This window comes from Peromyscus californicus, unplaced genomic scaffold (genome assembly GCF_007827085.1).
Source record: "Peromyscus californicus insignis strain IS unplaced genomic scaffold, ASM782708v3 Scaffold_14__1_contigs__length_90479793_seg_2, whole genome shotgun sequence".
Lineage (NCBI taxonomy): Eukaryota > Metazoa > Chordata > Mammalia > Rodentia > Cricetidae > Peromyscus > Peromyscus californicus.
The window spans coordinates 23651183-23670901 of record NW_026294436.1 but is presented as its reverse complement, the minus strand read 5'-3'; the positions used below and the strand labels follow the sequence as shown (position 1 = coordinate 23670901).

Genomic DNA, 19719 nt, shown 5'->3' with positions numbered 1-19719 from the left:
TCTGTTCTCTCTCTCTCTCTCTCTCTCTCTCTCTCTCTCTCTCTCTCTCTCTCTCTCTCTCTCTCTCTCTCTTTCCTTTCTTTCACCAGAGTCTCATGTAGCCCGGAGTGGTCTCAGCTTTGATAAGTAGCCATGGCTGGCCTTGAGCTAGCCTTCAAATGAGTGCTGAGGTTTAAGCCACCAGATTTGAATACCCATCTGGGTTTTGTGTTTAGGATGTTCAGCCTGTGTTATACCAGTAGCAAACTTGCTGGAATTGCCCTTTGTTTGACTGTGGAGGTTTGCTGTCTCGTTAAGTAGGCCTGGTTGGTCTCGAACTCACTGTACAGTGCAGGCTGGCCCCAATTGTGCGGCAGTCTTCTTGTCTCTGCTCCCTAATCATGGCAGGTTAGGTTTTGTCCACGCGACACAATCTAGACCCACCTCTCATTGGCCTGGGGTATTTTTTTTGGGTGATGATTGATAAAGAAGAGCCCAGACCACTGTGGGCAGTGCCACCCCTGATCCGGTGGTCCTGGGTTGTGTCAGCGAGCTTGGTGAGTCAATGGCAGTGTCCCTTCAAGGTCTCTGCTTTGGTTCCTGCCTTGGCTTTCCCTCCATGATGGACTGGAACCTGTAAGCCAAATAAACCCTTCCCTGTTGCACCTACCCTTTGAAATAAGGTCTTTCTTGATGTGGAAAGTTCCCCTTTCAGAAAAGTGGCAAAGGGCTGACTGGATGTCCCTCTCAAGCCTGAGGTGCCCCCGCTGTGCTCTGTCCAGTTCCCCCTGTTCCTCTCCTGCCCCAGAGTTCCTGCTGCCTGCAGACTGACCCTTCTACACATTCCTGAAGCGGAACCCAAAGGAGCTCATAGAATGTTTGACATTTAAATTGTATGGGTGGATGCCAGCCCAGGGGTGTATGCAGAGCAGTTAGGTGGTGCAGGGCTTAAAGCAGGAGCTTCCCTGGTCTACACATCAGTAGTGGCTTTTTCATGCGCAGTTGACTCTCTGTGAGCTGATTGACACTTTTTGGGGTGGGGGTGGGGGGTCATCTTTCCACTGACTCATAATTTTCCTACTCTTGAAAAAGATTTCTTTACACCCAGTATTCTCTAGTTAAAGCTGAAAATTCAACTCATCATATTTACACAATAAAAAAAAAATCCATTCTGCCTTGTTTTTAATTGCAAATTCTACTCAGGGGACTAGTTCTCCTGCGTAGGAGGCAGCCCCGTGCCTTCTCCTAGCGAAGCAGGCGCAGTCAATTATGGTAATGAAATGTCAATAAATATAAAAATTTAATACAGTCTGCTCTGGGTGAGTGGCAGATGAGGACTTGCCTCCCAGACAAATTTGCTGCTCCTGCAGAAATTAAATGCACCTAAAAGAGTGTCTGGTTGCTTGAGAGCTCTCCAGAAAAGCAGAGCTGGGAATGCCAGGTACCAAGTGGGTCTTCCCAGGCTGTGAATTCGGGAGCAAAGCCGGGACTACCGTGGACAGCCACGCTAACCTCTCGTTATCATAAATTGAACTTCTTATGTCCCTGTGAACACTGGAGATGGGTGCCTCTCAACACGTTTTACAAAATGAAAATAGAAATAAGACTTTTGGGGGTTTGTTTTCCAGATCAAGAAATTATTCTGCATAAAAATTAGGACATGCGTCAAGGGTGGTGGTGGTGATCAATTTGATAGAATCTAATGTAATCATCTCAAACTAACAGCTTCATGTCAGCTTCTAAGGAGGGCGGCAAAGATGATAAATAGTTTTAGAGTCGAGTATGGAGACACTGCACTGGGAAGGGTAAAGCAGGAGGGTGATGAGTTCAAGGCCAGCTTGGGCTACATAGTGAAGCTCCCCACCACACTTCAATACTTCAATCACCTGCAAGCAAGCAGTCTTGCCCCGTGGTTGTATTAAGATGTTTCACAATGCCAGCTAAGATGTATCTCCACCATTATTGTCCTAATGTATTGGTTAATGTCATTGTGTACATGTAGAATTATTATGTGGCTCATTTTGCAGGTAGTATATTTTTCTTTGGCGTTATACTTGAGAATTAAAAATAATTGCCTTGCACGGACATATTTTCACTGCAGAAAAGCAGGAATAGGTACTTGTAAAATGTAGGCAATGAAAAACTTGTCCCTCTGAAAGTCATCGAATATTTATTTTATCAGAATAATTGTGATACATTTTACAGAAAGTATCTCCAAAACTGCTTTCTAGAGCGAAGCTCTCCCTAGGTGTGCTGGTAGGTTGCTGTCAGCTCGAGTCACCTGTAAGAAATGGAATGTCGCTTGAGGAATTGCCTCCATCGGACCAGCCTGTGGCCTCCCTCTGTGTTAGAGGTCTATACTGCAGCCTGATTTTCCCCACAGTTCTTAGTCATCTCCAGGGGACTCTGTGTCGCCAGCCCCGCTGTCTGTCACAGCTGTGATTCTGTGTCGTTGCAGGTTGACTACTCCAGCATAGCCTCACAAGCCGGAGTCACACTCACCAACCTCCTGAGCCATTCACAGGAGCTAGTCCTGAGACTTCGTTCTCTACAGTTTGATCATCGAGAGTTTGTATGTCTGAAGTTCCTAGTGCTGTTCAGCTTAGGTAAGTAAAGTTTTTTTCTCATAGTCCATTCAACCAGACACTATTATCAAATGCCAACACTAGGTGTCTTTGTGCTACAAAGATAACGCAGGTCCTTCTGGGAAATGAAATCTTTAGACATGGACATGCTTTCACGAGGATTTCTACACCATTCTTAGCCCTTCAGCACACGGGCTGGGGTGGAGAACAGGAGTTGTTCAGTTGGAGTGCTCCAGTTTCCTCCCTGGTGGACAGGAGAGCAGTGGACAGATAGCATGACAGAGGCCACAGTGGAGACGTAGGAAGGAGTCACTTTTCCAAGTTGGAGACATCTTTCTGCCGTTTGTATTTGAATGTTTTTTTTTCTGTCCTGCCTTCTAACTTCCGCTACTTTTAGCCTTCTAAAATGGGGTAGTAATTAAAAGCCTGCTTTTTCCGTTTCTATCAGGATTAGCTGAAGAATGTTTATAACAAGATGCGCCACTCTGCATGTATAAAGGATAGTGGTTGTCAAGGGGAAAGATGCTTCTTTCACAAGGGTCTGGAGGAGAAAGATAACTAAGGAAGATAGATTAGCTAAATCAAGGTTCTCAGTGAGCCAGTTGAGAAAAATCGCCCCTGCTTGGAATAAAAAAAGGATTAAGGAGATGGATTTTTATTGACTTCAAAGGAACAGATTTCTCTGCCTGTCCCTTACTTGATTTCTGTATTTTGTTGGCCTAACAAAGCCAACTTAAATAAACTTTTTGCCAAGTCCATTCATTCCTCATTGGCAGAAGGCTGAGGGAGGCAACTTCCCTTGACAATAATGGCAGAAATCAGATTTACCAACATATGTTTTTTCTTTAGTCTTCAGTTCTAGGATAGTTGTGAATTCATAGTCGAAGAAATAAAACAATAAAACAAACTCCAAAGTGAAACACATGTGTCTGCCCTCCAAATGGGGCCCCTTGGTTTCAGAATTCCTCCTGACAGTGCCATACAACTGTTGCTAATAAAGGGGTGGCCCGAAGTCTTAGGGCCAGACTTCATTTTTCTCATGTAGTCCACGTTGAAAAGAAAAAGAGCATTTTTTGTTTTTTTCCGAAAGTGTGAGGAATACAGCAAAAAGAAATGTCAGTGTAAATGTAAAAAGACAACAGTGTTTTTTAGATGGTGTGTTCAAAGGTTGGCAGTGCCAGGAATGGGCCCTAGTGGTTTCTCCATCAACCACAACAAACGGGAAAGTTCTATTCAAGGAAGTCTGAGTCTATTATTTGAGAACAGAGTGTGGATCACCAAGCATAAGATAACGCAGGCCTGATTGCTGTGACCTCACAGATTATTCTGGTTTATGCCAAGATCTTGGTGTTTTCAACTGGTGGGAAATATGGGCATGTGTATGTGAGTGATTTATAGCTTCTTCCTGGCAGAATATTAAGATCTCAACTCACTGGTATTTTGAATGAGGAGAACGAGATTTCATGTGAAGATGTATGTGGCACACAACTTTTAATCCCAGTTGTATTTTGGAGGTAGAGGCAGGAGGATCTCTGTGAAGTCAAGGCCAGCCTCTGGTAAAGAGTGAGTTCCAGAACAGCCAGGGCTACATAGAGAAAATTTGTCTCATATAAACAAAAGCCAAAACAAAACAAAAACATGAATTATCTTTAGTTCTCCTGACTTAAACTTTTTTTTACATCTATTTATTTTGTCCCCTAAGTGTTCTGCCTACATGTATGTATGTGCACGGGTGCAGGCCTGATACCCAGGGAGGTCAGCAGAGAGGATCCAATCCTCTGGAACTGGAGTTACAGCTGATTGTGAGCTGCCGTGTGTGTGCTGGGAATTGAACCCCAGGTCCTCGGGAAGAGAAACAAGTGCTCGTAACCACTGAACCGCCTCTCCAGCCCTGGTTTTCATTACTTTTATCTTACCTTCATGGTTCTCCAAATTACTATCTATATTCTCTGCCAGTTCTGCGGAGGCAGGTGGATCTTGACCACCTTCGACCTTTGACCCTTACAAGTGATCCTCTGAACCACTTCCTTGTTCAGTGGCTGCAGGGAAGTACACAGCCCTGAGGAAGAGCCAGCCGAAGTTATCTGCTAGAAACTTGTCTGCTTACTGCCTGAGGAAGAAAGGGAAGTGAAGGCCTTTTGATCCCAGGTGTAATAAGTTTAGGTCAAGAGTTCATTTTTAAAGAAGTAGTAAAAATGTAATTAGCATTATTATAATTCAGGTGGTTTCCAATTTATGAGTGGAAACCTTTCTTCATTAATTTTTTCCCCAAGGAAACAACAGATAATCAATCTTTTTTTTTCTCCAACTCTATTGAGTTATATAGCTAATGAACTTTAGATCCCAAGTAAGTAACTGTTTCATCTGTGACTGAGAAGGAAATCTGTTGTTTTGCTCCTTTTGGGTGGGGCGCCACCCAGCTCCCAAATACATCACACAGAGGCTTATTCTTATTTATAAATGCCCGGTCTTAGCTTTGCTTGTTTCTTGCCAGCTTTTCTTAACTTTAAATGATCCCATCTACCTTTTGCCTCTGGGCTTTTTCCTTTTCTTCTGTAGATCTTGCTTTCACTCTTACTCCGTGGCTGACTGTGTGGCTGGCCCCTGGAGTCCTCCTTCCTTTCTCGTTCCTTGACCTTTCTTCTTGCTCCTCCTAGATTTCTCCTATATATCCTCTCTGCCTGCCAGCCCTGCCTATCCTTTCTCCTGCCTTGCTGTCGGCCCTTCAGCTCTTTTTTTTTTTTTTTTTTTTTTTTTTTTTTGGTTTTTCGAGACAGGGTTTCTCTGTGTAGCTTTGCGCCTTTCCTGGGACTCACTTGGTAGCCCAGGCTGGCCTCGAACTCACAGAGATCCGCCTGGCTCTGCCTCCCAAGTGCTGGGATTAAAGGCGTGCGCCACCACCGCCCTGCCCCTTCAGCTCTTTATTAGACCATCGGGTGTTTTAGACAGGCACAATAGCACAGCTTCACAGAGTTAAACAAATGCAACATAAAAGAATGCAACACATCTTTGCATCATTAAAACAAACGTTCCACACATAAACAATATCCTACAACACTGCTCAGCATTGCCCCTCACCCCTGACAAACATGGAGGCCGCGGTAGAGTGGATGAAGGCCGGAGGCTGTGTTGAGAGGTGGTTGCATCCTCATTCTCACATGAGAGATGACATTGCCCTTCCCCAAGAGAGTCAGTGAGAGAAGATGGAGTGTGATCTCAAGCAGGTACAGCACTTTGAGCCAAAAGAGCCGTTCTGAAGTTCAAAGGCAAGATGAGTTGAAGGAACAGGGAGGGGCGAAGCAGGAGACAGGCTGGAAGGGTAGGCGATAGCCTGGCCTTAGAAGGACGGGACTGGCCTTGGTCCACCCAGCAATTCCGAGGCAGCCCTGGGGATGGAGTGGGATAGGAGATGCCATGACTCATTCCGAAGGCACCTGGGAAGCACAGCCGGGGTCTGTAGTGTGAGAGCAGGCTGGCCAGCTGGTATCATGTGATTCTGTGGTAACAGCATGGAAAACAGTGATTTTCCTATTTCACGGGGGTCTGAAAGAGAGTCAAGACATGAACCAAGGGGAGGTTGCCAAGCCCGGACAGACCCCCGAGGACCTCATTCTTTGGTCCTTAGCCAGGAAAGTCTGGAGGGGCACAGTAGTTGACAAGTTTAGTCAAAGCAGGTTCCAGGACCAGCCACCCCCTCTTGCTAGTCACTCACTTAAATGCCTGGACTAAATAAAAAAGCACACTTGACTAAAAGTTCTCAGAGCTACTGATTGAATCCACAAAGAGACACACTGCAGTTGGTTTAGCTGGCCAAGACAGGAAGTGAAAATGGAAACTGCCAAGTCTCTCAATATCTCTTTGTATGTGACCTATGCTAGACCATAAAGACCAATCGCTGCTACTTGTTCCGTGTTCCTTAAATTCTGCTAAAGTGGCCCTGCATAGTGCACAAGGCCCCGGGGTTCGATCCCCAGTACCCCGTGACCTAATAATGGTAAAAACCCACCTGTGATGGATGGATCACACCTGTGATCCCAGCACTGAGAAGGCAGAGTCAGCCGTTCAAGGTCATTCTCGGCTACGTATCAAAGTCAGCCCGGGATATATGAGACCTAATCTCAAAATCCACGTCTGCTAAATTACCAAACTATCACGTTTTGTTGCCTAACCATGTGATTTGTGCCCATTGATATTCTTATAGCAAATAGGCATCGTGAGTTGTCTAGTTATTTTCACGTTTATTTAACCAGCTTAAACTCCCACTCTATAAGGAGTTAAAGTGGCTGATAACACTTCCTGTGCGCCGTCAGTGCAGAAGTAACTGTTACAGAGGGAGAAGTGGAGTGTTACAACCTCACCATCATTAGGGACACGGTTGAGATGAGGAAGATTCCCACAGACTGTAGTCTGAAAATGAGGGGACAGCTGGAGAGCGCTTGGTTGCCTTTTAAGGATCCTGAGTAATGCCATCCATGTTAGAGTCCATGAGGAATATTAATGTGGTTTAAGTGCCCGGTGCAGCAAGTCACTGAAATGTTCCAGCTAAGACTCTACTTTGGCTCGGAGATTTTCTTAGCCTGGAGACCGGATGGCGGGCTGCTGCTGAGCCTTTGCTGTATCCCAGGGAAAAAAAGAAAGGCCTAGTAGACTGTTGTATTTCTCCCTGAGTGAGTACCCCTGGTTTCTTGCCCTCTTCTCTGATCATGCGCTAGTTCTCAAAGTCCTTGTGATATTTCTTTATCTCCCGTTACAGTTCTTTTCCTTGAGGGGAAATAGCCAGATCGAAGCAGTGGCTAACTGTTGTCTCAAGTCTAAGTACAGAGTAGCCCACAAGAGGGATAGGCCTGCTTTTCAGTCTCTTCTGTGTGGTAGAGTCCGGCTCTGTAAGGGAGCCTCCATTAAAATCCTTCTAAATGTTTGCTTTACATACAGACTTCAAGGACACAGCAGGGACCTACAAAATGTTTACTGATAAAATATATGAATAAATAGACATAGTTAGTTTGAAACTCAAAGCCTTTGCCAAAGTAATAGTTTAACCAAGAGGCTGCATATCACACAAACCTCTCTTGAAAATTCAACTGTTTGTTCTAGTAGTTTCCATTCTCCAAGTTTATGAGAGGAGATGTTATTGACCAGCTCTTTTGGACATCTAACTTGCAGAAAGATTGAAAGGAATATCGATGGCTAAAATCTGGGACTTTGTGGACATCTGTTCCAAGTAGTGACTTTTAGGCCAGGTTAGCAAACAGTAGGGAAGGAATCTCTGTGGTTCCTCCCTGGTGCTGATGGAATGCTACATCCGGTAAAATGGATGAGAACATCCTGTCTTTATCCATCCATTCTAGCTCTTCGCTTCATCCCAAATTCCCGTCGTTGACTATGGTGCCTGACTATCCATCACACACCACCTAAGAGGCATCCTATGGAGACAACCACCCTAGACAAGGTGGGTTTGGTTGTCTTCGGGAACGACACAAAGGGTCCGTGTAGAAAAGTTCCAGTACTGTAGCTGCCTTCACCAGAGTCCTCTCTGTGGACCATCGACGGAGGTGCAAAGGGCCCAGCAAACCGCGTTCGCTGTGGAGTGGTTTGCCCCAGCCCAGGTCTGTTCTGTTTCTTCTGAACACTGATCCTTTATCTTGAAGGAGTACTCACCAGATCCAGTCTCTGTAGGATCAGAGAATAAATTTGGTAGGACTTGATCAAAATGAACCTTGAGATAGTGAAGGATCTTTAAGAAAAAGAAACCTGAGGCATTGTAAGGCGAGCAGAGCATTTTTTATTTATTTATTTATTTATTTTTAACCTTGTCTGCTGTGGCTCCTTTGAACTGCTCCGGTCCAGAGCAGACAAAGGCTGCTGTATGGTGACGCCCGGACCTCTTATCTACCCGGTCAGTGCGCTGAAAAGTCATACATAGTGTATGTTTTGCTTCTGTACTCTACATGACAGATAGGGGGTTTTAATCAATATTTATTGCCTTTCCTCCCAATCTCTGCATTTGAAAAAAAATGCGATAGGAAATGAGATAATAGTTAAAAATATAATTAAGAAAGCAGAAACACAAGCTTTGGAGATAGATAGCCTAGAAGGTCGAGCCCCTGGAGAAGTGCTAGAGGATTTGGCGTGTTTTGTTTTAGGAAATAAGGATATGTTTTTACATTATGAATATAGTTATTATAAGGAAAGTGACGGAGACTAAAGAGAGCCCCTTTAAGAAGAAAACTGTTGAATCATCAGCATGGCAGCATTAGGAGAATGAGCCACACAAGAAAGGAAAGGTCTTTAACACCTTCAGTGCTGTTAAGAGAAAATAGCTTCACACGAGTCCATAATTTAGTGTTTTTTGTTTGTTTTTGTTGTTGTTACTGTTTTTTTTTTTTCTTTCTTCTTTCTTTCCCCAGCCCCCTCTCCCTCAGACAGGGTTTCTCTGTGTAGCCCTGGTTGTCCTGGAACTCCCTCTGTAGACCAGGCTGGCCTCAAACTTAGAGATCCCCCTGCCTCTGCCTCCCAGGTACTGGCATTAAAAGCACATCCAGCTAAGTTAACGTCTACTTTACAGGAGAAAGGGACCTGAGTGAACACTGAACTCTGGTTTTGTATGTAAAGAAAGAAAACAGGATGATTTACTCCATGTTTTCACGTGGGGCCGATGAATGCTCCTCTGCTCCGGGCACCCGGCCTCTTTAGAGACATTGGAACCCATCGCCACTGCCTCCACGTACTGATGAGATTTATATGGGCAAAATAGATGTAGGACAATTAATTGAAAAGTCTGGTCTAGAAGAAAATCCTTGGAGACCAGCAGGGACCTACTCCATATAAATTTGCTATCTCTGTCATAAATCTTATGCTCGGGTGGATGAAACCCTTTGGTGATAAGCATTAGTTGACTGAACCTGGGGATTCTGTCTTCAAGAGAGAGGCTGCTAACAACTACACTAAGGAGTTTGGTGCTAACTCTTACCATGCTCCATGCTGTTGACGTTGTCTTAGTAAATATCATCACACAGTGTTTACTGTCTGAACAGTGCATTTTAGCCTTTGGTTAGTTTCCAATAGTCTTCATTTTCCAGCGTGTGTGTGCACGCTCACGCGCGTTCGCGTGCACTTCTTTGTTTGAGTTTCAGCCTCTGAGGCTTCCACATTGATAAAGACCTTGTGCTTGGCTCACTCACTTCACCTTTTTCTCTATGCAACATGTGTCCTCTCAATAGCAGGGTCCAGTGAAGGGCACTGTGAGAGCTTTCTGCAGGCTGTGAATCACAGCGACGTAGGGGGTGGGGGTGGGGTGAGGGGTGGGCACTGGCTGGCCTCTTGAGCCTAAGCCAGTCAGGGCCTTTGTGCAAAGAGTAAAAGAATGCCATACAACCTACCTTGACGGGAGTGTGTGCTGCGGATGCGGATGCGTGTTTCGCTTGGAAAGGGAAGACTTTATAAATGGGCGATATAACTATTAATCTCCCATCTCATCAGACACAGCAGGACTTACTGAAGAGTAAACCTTTGATCATTAAATGTGGTTTAAAAAGGTTCCTGCCATTTCTTGGGCCCTCAGTCGGGCCTCCTTTTTGCTTGCCTGTGGTAACTGTGTTTAAGCCAGGACTCCTCCTGTTCATGCCATAGGGAAACGATGAAGTTACTTCCCAGGCTGCCAACAGGTCTTGTGTGAGAGAGTCTTCAATGCCCACAGTGCTTTCACAGTGGCTGGCTCCTCCTAGGCCAGGCCTCATCTTATGCAGTTACAGGTTCACACTGGTGGCTTCAACTGCAATGCCATGAGCTAATTCAAGCCCAGATGTCAGCAAGACATTGGAGTGTAAATCCGAGAGGAAAGAGCTTGGCGGACCGCCTGGTGACTGGCCAGTCATAGGTTGTCTGATTGGCAGAGGAAGCGTGGCTCTGGCCTGGGCCCTGCTCATGCCTGATCTTCCTGAGTTGCAAGGTCCCAGGAGGGACATGTAGGGGCCACAGTCATGTGGTGTCTTGGTGCTTCTTTGCTCAGCGTTGGGATCAGTTTCCGGGCATCTTATACACATTGTTTGGGAAGGAAGTACCCAGGGGTTACAAGAAGAGTAACTTTTCTCATGAACCCCTCTAGAAGAGGACCGCCCCATGTTTTGTTGGGTTTGGGAGGAGTCCTTTCTCTGTCATCGAGCAAAGTGTCCCCATCTTGTCTAAGGAGGGCAACACAAGCAGCGGAAAGAACCAATTTCCCCTTTGCTCGTTAGCAACACTAAATCAGTCAGTGAGCCAGGCTCCAGCCCAGCCGGGGACTTTGACCCCATTGATCAGGCTCTGTGTTTACAGTTTTCATGCAAAAAGACATGATTCCTTCCATTTGTAAAGCCAAGGAGGGGACACCCAGGGGACCGTTTGCTGGAAGGCGGATCCAGAAAGGGCAGGAACAGTCCTGTTCTCATCCTTTGTTGATGGTTTGCTTCAGAAGTGCTGTAAGAATGTTCAAGGGTTAGCTGGATGGATGGCTCGGCAGGTGAAGGTGTCTGCCACCAAGTCTGATGGCCTGAGTTCAATTCCCTAGCACCCACTTTTGGAAAAAGAGAAATGACTCACACACACACACACACACACACACACACACACACACACACACACACACACTTTCAAAGGGGTGAAAACTAGTAAAGATCTACTTAGGCACTGCAGTTTAAGGCTGAATATTAAGATAAGCTACGTGTTTCATGAAACCTGTTAAAAGGTCTTTTAATCTTCCCATTCTGTGGTAGGTTGCTGCCCTTTCACAGGCTGGCATGCTGTTTGCTGTATCAAGACCTTCCTCTAAATCCTACCGAAACACACCCGCCATTGATGACTGGCCCACTGAGTCCAGTGATGCTCTCCATTCATCTCACATCTTGCCCCACATGCATCGGTCACATGGTTCCTCGTGAAGTCAGATAAGCAAAGGAAATATCCCTAGGTTCACTGTACAATTAACATGCAGGCTCAGTTTTTACCTTTTCAGCTGTGATATTCTAATTTATAAAACACTCACTTAGACACTTGTCAAATGGCCGTGCATATCTTCATACTATCGCCCTGTAGAGTATCTGCAGCTGAGGGAATGCCAGCAAATAAGCGCTTCTTAAAATTTATGTAATCATTTGAAATTCAGAACGAATTGATTAGCATTCAGGAGATGCCACAGTTCAATATTTATACCATAGAGCTTTGGCAGAGGCAAATAATGGTACATAAAGCTGATGCTTGCCTTAATTGAATGTAGTATAATAGGTGTTGTGTTGTGGGTTTTTTGTTTGTTTTTTAATTTCCCTCTCAGTGAGCAAAGCAGTTTAGCCATGACCAGATATAATTCATTTTGGAGTTCTAAGTTTGAGCTTAATCAATATGTATTTACCACCCCTGAAGAAGCGATTATTATTTGTTATCTGTTGGCACAAGGATGTAATTGCCCAAGTAGCATTCATTTCAGCATATTTCTGAGTAGATTATGCTTTAAAATATTTAGTATATTTCAGTTGTTAGTGCAATACTGTCGTTTTGCTAACTACTGCTATTTAGTGAGATGGTTTTTCAGAGGCTTGGCATGGCAGGTTGAGCCTAACCAGAAAGGCAAATAAAGGGAGAAAGCACTTTGCTCCTGGCCTTTCTTCCTGCTTTGTCATGCCAACTGCTCTGCTCACATCTCAGAGGCAGTGTAGACCACAGTCCTGGGCAGAAGTGGGGAGTGGGCATCAGGGTCATCACGGATCAGCACACCAGTGAGCCCCGGACCCAAGCATCTTGGTGCAAAGAGTGGGGCAAATCGGTGGCTCACCTGTGAGTCATTTGTTGAAGCTTCCTCTTGGTTTACTGATAGGCTCCTACTGATGGGAGTCCAGACTTGTGTCCTGACAGTGTTTGGTTAAGAGGTTAAATTCCAGACAGACCCCATACAAGCCAGGAGACAAGAATGAATAGGAAAGTAAGGGACAGTTCATCATTTTGAAACACTGAAGTCCACAAGATATACTGAATGCCTACCATTGCAAGACTTACCATGTTAGGCTGTGAAGGATGTGGCAGCACATGACTTTTCTCGAAAAAGCCTCACCTGCTGTAGACCTGCTCTTCAGATCTTGGGGACACCCTTCCCAATAAGGCATGGCGAACCAAGCAAGTAGTTCATAGTCCACACGTCATCTGCACCGTTCACTCGCCTTTGGCCCCTTCCTAATAAGTAGCTTTTCCCACTGAACCAAGGCATGCCCCACCCCACCATGTACTGCTATTGACAAGGCCTTTGTCAGCTCTCTTGTTGTGGAAACTGAGAAAGGACACCTCCGGGAGCTCACCAATCCCTGAGCCTTGTGGATTTTGAGCATCTTCTGTCTTGGGTTTGGACAGGTGGAATTCTAGAACAGGAGCTTAGAACCTGTAACGTATGAAACCCGTGATGCTGTCAAGTCATATCGGGACAAGGACCTTGAGGCTGACAGAGGCCATGTGACCTGAACCCATCTCTGTAGAGTCGAGATTGGAAGCAAACTCCACCTCAGGAAAGGAGCACAGAATGGAGTTCAGCAGTCGGGGAAAGGCTGCTCTTGTGTAGAACCTAGATTACATTGTATTTATTTACTGGGGGCTAAGCATGTGCCGCATCACCACTCTGCACCGCATATGGGCAAGTCCTGTGACTGGGCCCTGAAAGAATAGTGCATTAAGGAAGTAGTAAGAAAGGGAGGAGGCATTCTTAACTAGTTCTTACCAGTTGGGGAAGATGGGGGCGGGGGTAGCTTGATGGTAAGATCTGCATGCTTGAATTTGGACTCTTTTTCTGCAGTATTTTGGGGAACGATCTCAGTGTCCGTATTTGTAAATTCAAAACAATCCAGATCTACATAAAGCATCATGAAGGTTAAATACTAGTTATGAAGAATTTAGCAGAATGTCTGGAAATCATGTCAACAAATAGTTATGTCTAAAAGTATCTGTATTCCCATTAGTGAAAGTCTGTAAGCGAAAGCTGCTTATTGGGAAATGCCTCTTTAGGTGTAATCTTGGGTATACAGATATATGGACAAAGGACTTCCTCCTGCCAACATAACTGTTGGGTGTTTGTTTATTTTTTATTGTTTTGGTTTTTTTCAAGATAGGGCTTCTCTGTGTAGTCCTGGCTGTCCTGGAACTCTCTGTAGACCAGGCTGGCCTTGAACTCAGACCCACCTGCCTCATTCTCTCTCTTACTGGGATTAAAGATGCATGGCAACACCACCCGCCCATTGCTGGTTTTCCAACTTTGTTCCAAGCCCCAGCTCTAACCGGTTCTATCCACTAACCAGGGGCGTTATTCTAACTTTTAATATTCTGAAATTTGTCAGATGAAGCAAACTCCAGCCATTTCCTTCTCCTCCATCTACCGTACATCCCCAAAGCAAACCTAACTCAATCAGCAAAATTAGGCCTCTTCCCACTTGGGGCCAGAGCCTCAGTGATGAACTGCTAGCACACAAGCAGACCAGGCAATTCTTCAGCTTTGCCCTTCAGTTTTTCACAAATGTAAATGCTTGTTAGATCACTTGAGTGGCCTGTGACAGCTGCAGTTCTCTAGATCTACTGGTGGAGAGGATAGTCCCTAAGACTAGTGATAACATGGAAATTACCAGTCTCAAGTGCAAAAAAAATGTGAAGGCTTCACTTAGGAAGCCTGTGTTATTAAGAAAGAAAGCCCTAAATAATTTATATTTTTTAAAGGAATTGTTACAATTTGAGGACCAAAACCTGTTAGAAAAATTAGCTTTGTTCTTGAACAAAGTTTAAGCAAAAAAAAAGAACAACAACAAAAAAAAAAAGGAACAAAAATTAAAAACAGCCAGCAGACTGTCCCAGTCAGTACTCTGTTCAATAGCTGTCCAATAATAACATCAAAAGTTTCTCTTTTACTCAGATTGCTAGCCTCCAATTCAAGGGACTAAGTAGAGTGAGGAGTAGGGAGTCGAACACGAATTTATAAGCCAGGCCCACTGGCACAGCTCTATAACACCAGCCTGGAGTACCTGAGACAATGCTACCCATTAAATCAATAAACAAACAAAACTTGTTTTCATATTTTTATAGTCAAAGACATGAACTTCAAAATCCAAGATCTTGGTCCTTCCACCTAGAAGCCGAGCAAGTGGGGCACAGGAAGGTGGGGCTATTTATTCTCACCGGTGACCCTGGGAGTCATCCTGAGTGACAGCTTCCTTAGCTGTCAAACTTCAGACCATGGCATCTAGGCTCCAGGCTGTGTGGGTATAAGAATCATCCTTCACTCATTTCTTCCTCTGACTTTGTGTTACTTCTCTGACAGTGTTCCATCGATCATTTTCTACTGTAAGGGTTTCGTGGGTCCCACAGCTATAGAGTACCAGCTCAGTTCTCATTCTGTATTTCAAGCAGCTAGCATCCTTCCTGGAGCATCCCTCCTGGAATGCCATTCATACGAGAAAGCAACGCTTGCTTAGTCGGTGTGTTCGTTTATGATTGCACGGCTCACTGTTGTCGTATACTTTGCATGCATTGGTTCTTTCTGAGCATCACAGCAAGTTCTGTTCCTATGCTATCTATCCTTAGGCAGAGAGGTCCAGCAACCACGTAAAAAATCACGCAGGCAGTAAGGAACGGAACTGAGCTCGCTGCATACTTTAGATACCAAAGGCCAGATTTTCTGCACGACTCCCAACTGTTTTTCTGGCTAATTAATTATGAAAACTACAATGCAATCTCCACATTTGTCAATTACGACGATGGGTAACTCTAAGTAGGAGCCTGGAGGAAATCAAATCCTTCCAGACGTCCCTTGAAAGTGGAAGCCGAGTATGGGCCCAACAACTTGCCTTTCCCCCTGTATCCCACTGCAGCCTGGCAGCTTTCAGCAAGAGCTGTTCTGTTTCCCAGTCCGGGGGATGGAGTCACGAGTGTGATCACTGCAAAAACAGAAGCACTTTAGAAATTACAGCATATGGATGTTGGCCAGATGCCTCTGTGCAGATTTTTTTTTTTTTTAATATGAAGAAGTGTCTGGGAATCAGGATCCCATCATGATGGCTCTTTATATACTGAGCAGAAGGATCAGTGGTCACAGGTTCTAGGCCTGGATTTGCAGCAGATTCTGGCTTTCCGAATGAATGGTGGTCAAAACATGGATTGCTCTTGATCAAACACTTGAACCAGAAAATAGAAGAAAGCCAGGAAGGAGTTTTAGTAATTAGTGATTTCTCCTAAAATTAAGAGAAAATAACCTGTTGTTGTTGGCCACAAGGAATTCTGAGATAAATGGAATAACCACATGTGCTGGCCTGTGTCCAGGGCAGTGCCTATCAGTGGACCTGGAGCCCCTGGATACTGTAACAGTATTATTTCTAATTATAACTTCAAGGAAATTCCTCTCTCAATGAGGTGGCTGCAGCAGCTTATTCTTGTCTTACAAAAGAATACAGCTTTTAGCGTTTAAAAACATCTTGGTTTGCCCTCATTGCTCTGGGTTATATTTTCCAGATTGCTGTTTTGATTTGAGAATCTTTGGAATTCCTGGGAAACCTGGGTCACCTGTTGCCACTGCTCACATTATTCCATTGTTGGCAAACTCCCCGAGCTAGTGATTTGCTATCCAGTTCATGGATATTTAAAAAATTTGAGAAACCATTTCTCCCGTATTTTTTTTATATATTATTGTACAATTATTTTCGTTTCTATAAATTTCTAACTTCTTCTCCTATACAATTTGGGTGTACCAAATGACATTCTAATGCAGAGTAAGAGTTCCTGTTACCCTATATCATGATCAACACCATCATTTATTATAGTTCATTAGAGTAATTTGCCATTATTTGGAATTTGTACTTGTGATTATCAATGGCTTTGAACATCCTTCTACCCATTTCTTTAAATTGTCAGCTCATGCCATTAGCCTACTGGGAAATATGCTTTCCTTAGTCAGGGCCCCTCCCCTTTCTTCTATGGGTAGATGGATAGGTGGATTCTTTTTCTTTCACAGAAGTGGCCATAGTCATCAATATTTTCCCGTGTGATTTTGATGTTTGTATTTTCTTTAGGAAATCCTTCTTAACTTTTAAAATGTGTGTGTATATGAGTGTGAGTATATACTTATTTATTTATTACAGTGTGATCCTTTTTCGTGTTATCTTCTAACTAGTGAGTAACCATGTAGCTAAGCATTGCCTTATTATTTGAAATGGATTTTCTGTAGTTTACTTTGGACTGATGTGAACACCACAGTCCAAAACTGAAGATAAATATCTTGATATTTAGACCTTTAAAATGCTCAGATTTCATTATTTTTGTGTCTAGTGCATGAGTTTTTATTTTCCTTAAAAGTAGTTAATTGTTCCAATACTACTTATGAATAAATTATTTTCTCATTTTTAATGCTGTCTTTTATATAGTCAGTGTGTGTGTGTACATGTACGTGTGTGTGTTCGTGTGTGTGTGTGTGTGTGTGTGTGTGTGTATGTGTGCACACGTATATGTGAGTCTCTTTCTTAATTTTTTATCTTATATCATTGACCTTTTTGGTTACTTCAAAGCAAATAAGTGTTTTAATCCTTCTTACAGAAATCTTTACAATCTTTTTTTTTTCTTTTTGTTTTTTTGAGATGGCGTCTCTACACAGCCTTGGCTGTTCTGGAACTTACTATGTAGACCAGGCTGGGCTCAATCAAACTCAGAGAGATCCATCTGCCTCTGCCTCCTCTGTGATGGGATTTAAGGTGTGCACTACCGTGCCCAGCTCCTTATAGTGAAACCTAATAACTGGTAGTTAATTGGTCTCATGTTAAAAATAGTCTTAATTGTTCTTAGACTTCTGCTGTTCCATGTGAATTGTAGGTTTGAGTTGTTATATGGTAGGATTTTGGTTGGAATTGAGTTATGTTTAAAGATTGATTTGGGGGAAGTTTTTGACTTCACAGAAGTGAATTCCTCTCATTCATGAACATGGTTTACCCTTTTCTTCAGTCGATGGGGGGTCTGTTGAGAGCCTTCAGGGAAGCTGTGTCATTTTCCCCACAGATATACTCTGCCTTGTCTTTTAGTTCATGCTGTTCTAGCTACTTTATATATAACTTGTTATTACAATGCAATCCTTTTCCTTGACATCGTCTCATCAGTTAATATCCATGTACTGAATATTTTAAGTGAATAAATGCCTAACTTGGTTGACTAGATGATGGTAACTTAGAGCTGTGGTAGCAATTCCATCTCTTATAATTCTAAAGTCTTAGAAATTACTATGAGAAGTTTTGTTTCTTTAGGAAGGAAAGAAGAGAGTACATTGTTGACCTTGAAGATACACAGCTGCTTTTTTCCTTCTTTGCCTTCTGTTTCAGAAGATCTCCCTCTTTATTAGCTTGTTCTCACTCTAGCTTCTTGAGTTGAACATTCTCTTCATCTGTTTTTAGCAATACAGTTTTATTTTTTCTGAAAAGAGTCAGGGTTAGAAAGTTGCCTCTTGGCACAATCATCATCCTATCTTCAGTGTCCGTGGCTTTCAGGGAGTCTAGAAGGTCATGCTTGTCAACCTTCAGAACTCTAGGGGGCGCCACTCACATAAGAGTCCATGACAGAGCCTTGTGTGGTGCACAACCTGAGAGTGGCCCCCTCTGTGACTCTGTAGTCACCTCCAAATACCTTATATTTCTGTTGTGTTCTCTTGTGGTTTTAAAAATCAATGGTTTCTCTAGCAGCAAGCTTTCAGATTCCCAAACAAACATGAGCTTGGCTGTTTTCATTTCTTGATTGTAAACTTTGAGCTACCCGTCATGGAGACTTTCTTTGTAATGTGGTATTTAGTTAACTTATGGAAGTTTGGCTTATGTAATACAGTATATTTGTCAGGTGTCAAGTTTTGTTGACTTTCATCATTTTGATCATTTTGATGCATTTTCTTGGTAAACTCTTACTGTTATAAAAGAACAGTTTTATGTAAGTTTTTTTTTTAATATGGGGGGGGTGCATATGAGTGCAGGTGCCTGGGGAGGACACAGGCATAGGATCCCCTGCACCTGGATTTATAGGCACGTAAAAGCCACCTGATGTGGGTGCTGGGAGCTGAACTCACATCCTTATACGATGGCTGAGCCATCTCTCCAGCCCTACATAAAAGTTTTTTTATTTTGAGATTTCATACATGAATACAATGTTTTTATCATCTCCCCCGCCCTCGGTCACCTCCAACTCCTGTCAGCTCTACCTCATCACATTCCCCATCCCAGATTCTTCTTATTTTCCTTTTAGTTCTCTCCTCTTACAATCTACTTTGTCTGACCTGAAGAAAGTTGTATCATCTTTTTAAAATCACCATTGCTGTTCCCCTGTCTGTTGAGTTTCAACTGCTTAGCTGGTGTAGTAGGATTTCCTGTGCTTCTGGGACGTGTGGCTTCCCAGGAAGCACTATGTGGTTGCACTTCATTTGTTTGTCTCTTTTCAACTTTTCATTTCGAAATCGTTACAGATTCGATAGAAGTCCGGGAGAAAACACAGTGTTTTCCCTAGCAAAATGCCTTATTCCGTGATATAAATCAGAAAAGTAGTATTGGTTCAGTCCAGTGAGCGTGTACAGTGGGAGTGTGTACAGTTACTACGTTTGTGTGCTTCACCAGTTTTCCACACACTTATTTATTTCTGTGCGCATCGTACAGTTCCTACAGAGAAATTTTGGTCTGCGCTTTGGCAAACCATCTTCCTATTTGACCTGTGAAATGGACTCTAGTTTGCTTTTCCAAAGTCACAGGGCACTGCCCTCTCTCTTCTCAGGCTCCGCCCCTAACAAACCTGACAATTGGAGGGCTTTCTGCCAAGTCTCTAAACCTTGGAGTTGCTTTTGGTTCGGCTTTCTAGAAATATCTTGCCTTTCACATCCCCGTGACTTGTGAAATTCCTGTTGCTACAACTATAACCATAGTCCCGATAGTCCCCCAGACCATTGTCCAAGGACCGGCCCATGTTGGCTTTGTCCAGTCTTGACGAGAAGCCTCAATTCCTGTGACTACTAAATGGGAATGTCAATGGGTGGGGCCCAGGAATCTGAATTTTTTATGACCTATCAAGAACTCTCCACCATCCAGTGTCTGAACAGTGACTCCTAAATGTTGTTGCTCCTCAGGAGTCAATTAAGGGTGAAAGGTTTTGT

The 19719-nt window shown here is 43.7% G+C and overlaps 1 protein-coding gene across 1 annotated transcript in view; it reads left to right on the top strand.

Annotated features, from left to right (window-relative positions):
• Nr5a2 (nuclear receptor subfamily 5 group A member 2) overlaps positions 1–19719 on the top strand; it is a 120903-nt gene that overhangs the window by 75250 nt on the left and 25934 nt on the right. Inside the window, exon 6 of the mRNA XM_052736569.1 lies at positions 2438–2585. Coding sequence (XP_052592529.1) covers positions 2438–2585 — 148 coding nt within the window. The remainder of the gene's footprint in view (positions 1–2437; positions 2586–19719) is intronic.